General features: G+C 46.7%; 1 protein-coding gene across 1 annotated transcript in view; it reads right to left on the reverse strand.

Moving 5' to 3' along the window:
• PCLAF (PCNA clamp associated factor) overlaps positions 1-2,332 on the reverse strand; it is a 7,552-nt gene extending 5,220 nt beyond the window's left edge. The window contains exons 1-2 of the mRNA XM_019630416.1: positions 2,182-2,332; positions 1,810-1,890 (exon numbers count right to left, since the gene is read on the reverse strand). Of these exons, the coding sequence (XP_019485961.1) occupies positions 1,810-1,890; positions 2,182-2,227 (127 nt within the window). The 5' untranslated portion in view covers positions 2,228-2,332. The remainder of the gene's footprint in view (positions 1-1,809; positions 1,891-2,181) is intronic.
• Positions 2,333-2,621: the final 289 nt, after the last annotated feature.

The following is a 2,621-nucleotide window of genomic DNA, read 5'->3' on the forward strand; positions in this document are numbered from 1 at the left end:
AGAAAACTTACAAAAGTACTTCCATATATACTGTCTGACGTTATATTGCTTTTACTTTTTTTAAAGTACAAATGACCTTTAAAAAATGAATCCTTTGGGGGCCGGCCGAGTGGCTCAGTTGGTTAAGAGTTGGCTTAAGAGCGTGAGCTCTGAGCAACAGGGCCGCCAGTTCGATTCCCACATGGGCCAGTGACACTGCGCCCAAGCTGAGCTGTCGCTGAGCTGCCAACAGGTGGCATGACAGCTTAGCTGGTGTAACAACAAGATTGCCTGTTCGATGGTGGGCTACGCCCACCCTCAACTAAGACTAAACTTGGCACCTTGGCTCAGTGGATAGAGCGTGCGCTCTTAATAACAAGGCTGCCAGGTTTGACTCCCGCATGGGATGGTGGCTATGCCCACCTGCAACTAAGATTGAACACAGCACCCTGAGCTTAGAGGCCACAAGCTGCCAATGGGAAGCCAGATGGCGACTGGCGCCCTCCACAACGAAGACTGAAGAACAACAACTTGGCTGGTCCCCTTCCCCAATTCCCCAACACTGTTCCCCTCCGCCAATTCCCCAATAAAATCTTTAAAAAAAAAATAGATCCTTTAGTTCATAATTTTCCTGAAGGAACCTTATGAGAACGCATTCACTGCCACAAAGTGCATAGCAGGAACATAGTTCAGTGCAGAATTCAAACCCAACTCTGCAGACTTGTTGTGTGACCTTTACTAAGGAATATAACCCGAGCTTAAATTTCCTCATCTTTAAAAGGATATTACCAATATCATACAGTTGATTATTGATTAAAAATAGAGATCTGTAAAACACTTTAATAGTTCCATTTCTCCAACACAAGTTCATGAAGGGCCTATTCAGTTGTGTTTCAACAGTTGTCCAGACAATGGGATGTGCCCCTACTTGGAATTTAGTATAGTGATATAGGATATAAGATATTCTCAATAAATTCGTCAACTTTCAAAAATTTTGACCTCTTTATTATTCTTTTTTATCTAAAGAGATTGAAATAGTAAGTATTTTCGAATGAAATGTTTATAATAAGGGGAAGTTTGAGTTAACTTAAAAACCCATAAATTCCTTAACAGTGCTACCTTGAACGTTCTTAACTAATAGATATTATGGAATTGATCTTCCTTACTGCTCAGTTGCTTACTGAAAGGAATGAAGCTTGCTCAGTCCAGATGGCTCAGTATTTTCTCAATCTCTCCTTGCACAGGAGCAGCGTGAAGCTATTTCCCTGGCCCGGTTTTCACTACTATGTCCCAAAGGAAGTATCAGGAGCTGCAGAGTTGGCACACACGCATGCACGCGCACACACACACCACAGTCAATAATAATAATAATAATAATAATAATAATAGTAATAATAATGATGATGATGATGAAGGAAGGAAGGAAAAACATGCAGAAACGAAAACAAAAACATTTACACTAAGACGTGAACTATCATCCTAATACTTATTTAGGAAAGGGACACTTTACACAGCCTCTTAAAAGAAAAAGCCATTTGTCAATATATTTTTTAAAACGCTAAACCGGAAGAAATAGGTTTTAAGTAAAACTGTGTCTGTCTCTAACTAACACCGAGGCTTGAGATTCTTTTCCATGTGCCCCCCACCCCCCACCTCTACCAGCTCACCAAGAGCCCAAGCCTCCTCATTATATCAGAGGGCAAGGAAGAAATTCAGGCATGAGAATCTCAGAAAAATAAATTCCATGATGGGTCAGGGGACTCGCAAGTCAGAACTGTGGGGCCAGGGCTGATCCCCTTTTGCTAGGGAGCTAGGAGGGGCGCCTTTTACCTTTCCTCGATGAAGGCGACGCGGAATTAGTGGCAGAGGTGGAAGAACCAAGCACCTTCCTTGGAGCTCGAGAAGCCACCACTGCGGAGAGAGGAAAAGGAGGGCATTCAGAAGGGGGCCGTAAGGTTCCGGCACCGTATCTCGGAATCACGTTCTCACCACAGTCCCCGACCCAACCGCTTAGAGAGTAGAGCCCCGCGATCCTTAACTGCAGGATAAGGAACCCTCCCCTGCCCCCCGCTGCTTCTTCCTCCTGGTTAAGGGGCCGGGCCACTGTTTCCGGCCTGGCTAGACCAGTTTGGCTCACAGGGCCGCGGGGAGCTCCAGCTTCTCCCACCACCTGCCCTCCTCTACTGTGCTTGCCTGCCTCACCTTTTCTGTAGGTGCCTGGGACTCTGTCTGCTTTAGTCCGCACCATGTTCAGACGCGAGGAGATGACAGCAACCAACTGGATATTCCAGCCGAGGGTGTTTTTACCCGACAAGAACCGGAAAACGAATCTCCCGCCACAGTTTATATTGGTCTCTTTCCCGCGCGCTCCGTGGACTCTCCCGCGCCGCCGCTCCCATTGGTTTCGCGCTGTCCTCCCACAACCAATCGCCAGTGTCCATTAATGACAGTGGCGAGTCTTGGGGCACTGCTGACCCGTCTATCAACTCCCAGAAGCTTGTGATTCGTATCTGCCCCAGGTGGGCGGTGCCGGAGCGCTTTCCTGGGGTGCCCCGTGTGTGGATGCCAAAATTTGGAACTAGGGAAATCGGCCTGCTTTAGAAAAGAAAACCCAGCAAGGACAGAGAGGAGTATTCTTCCAT

The sequence above is a fragment of the Hipposideros armiger genome, unplaced genomic scaffold (assembly GCF_001890085.2).
Source record: "Hipposideros armiger isolate ML-2016 unplaced genomic scaffold, ASM189008v1 scaffold_910, whole genome shotgun sequence".
Classification (NCBI taxonomy): domain Eukaryota; kingdom Metazoa; phylum Chordata; class Mammalia; order Chiroptera; family Hipposideridae; genus Hipposideros; species Hipposideros armiger.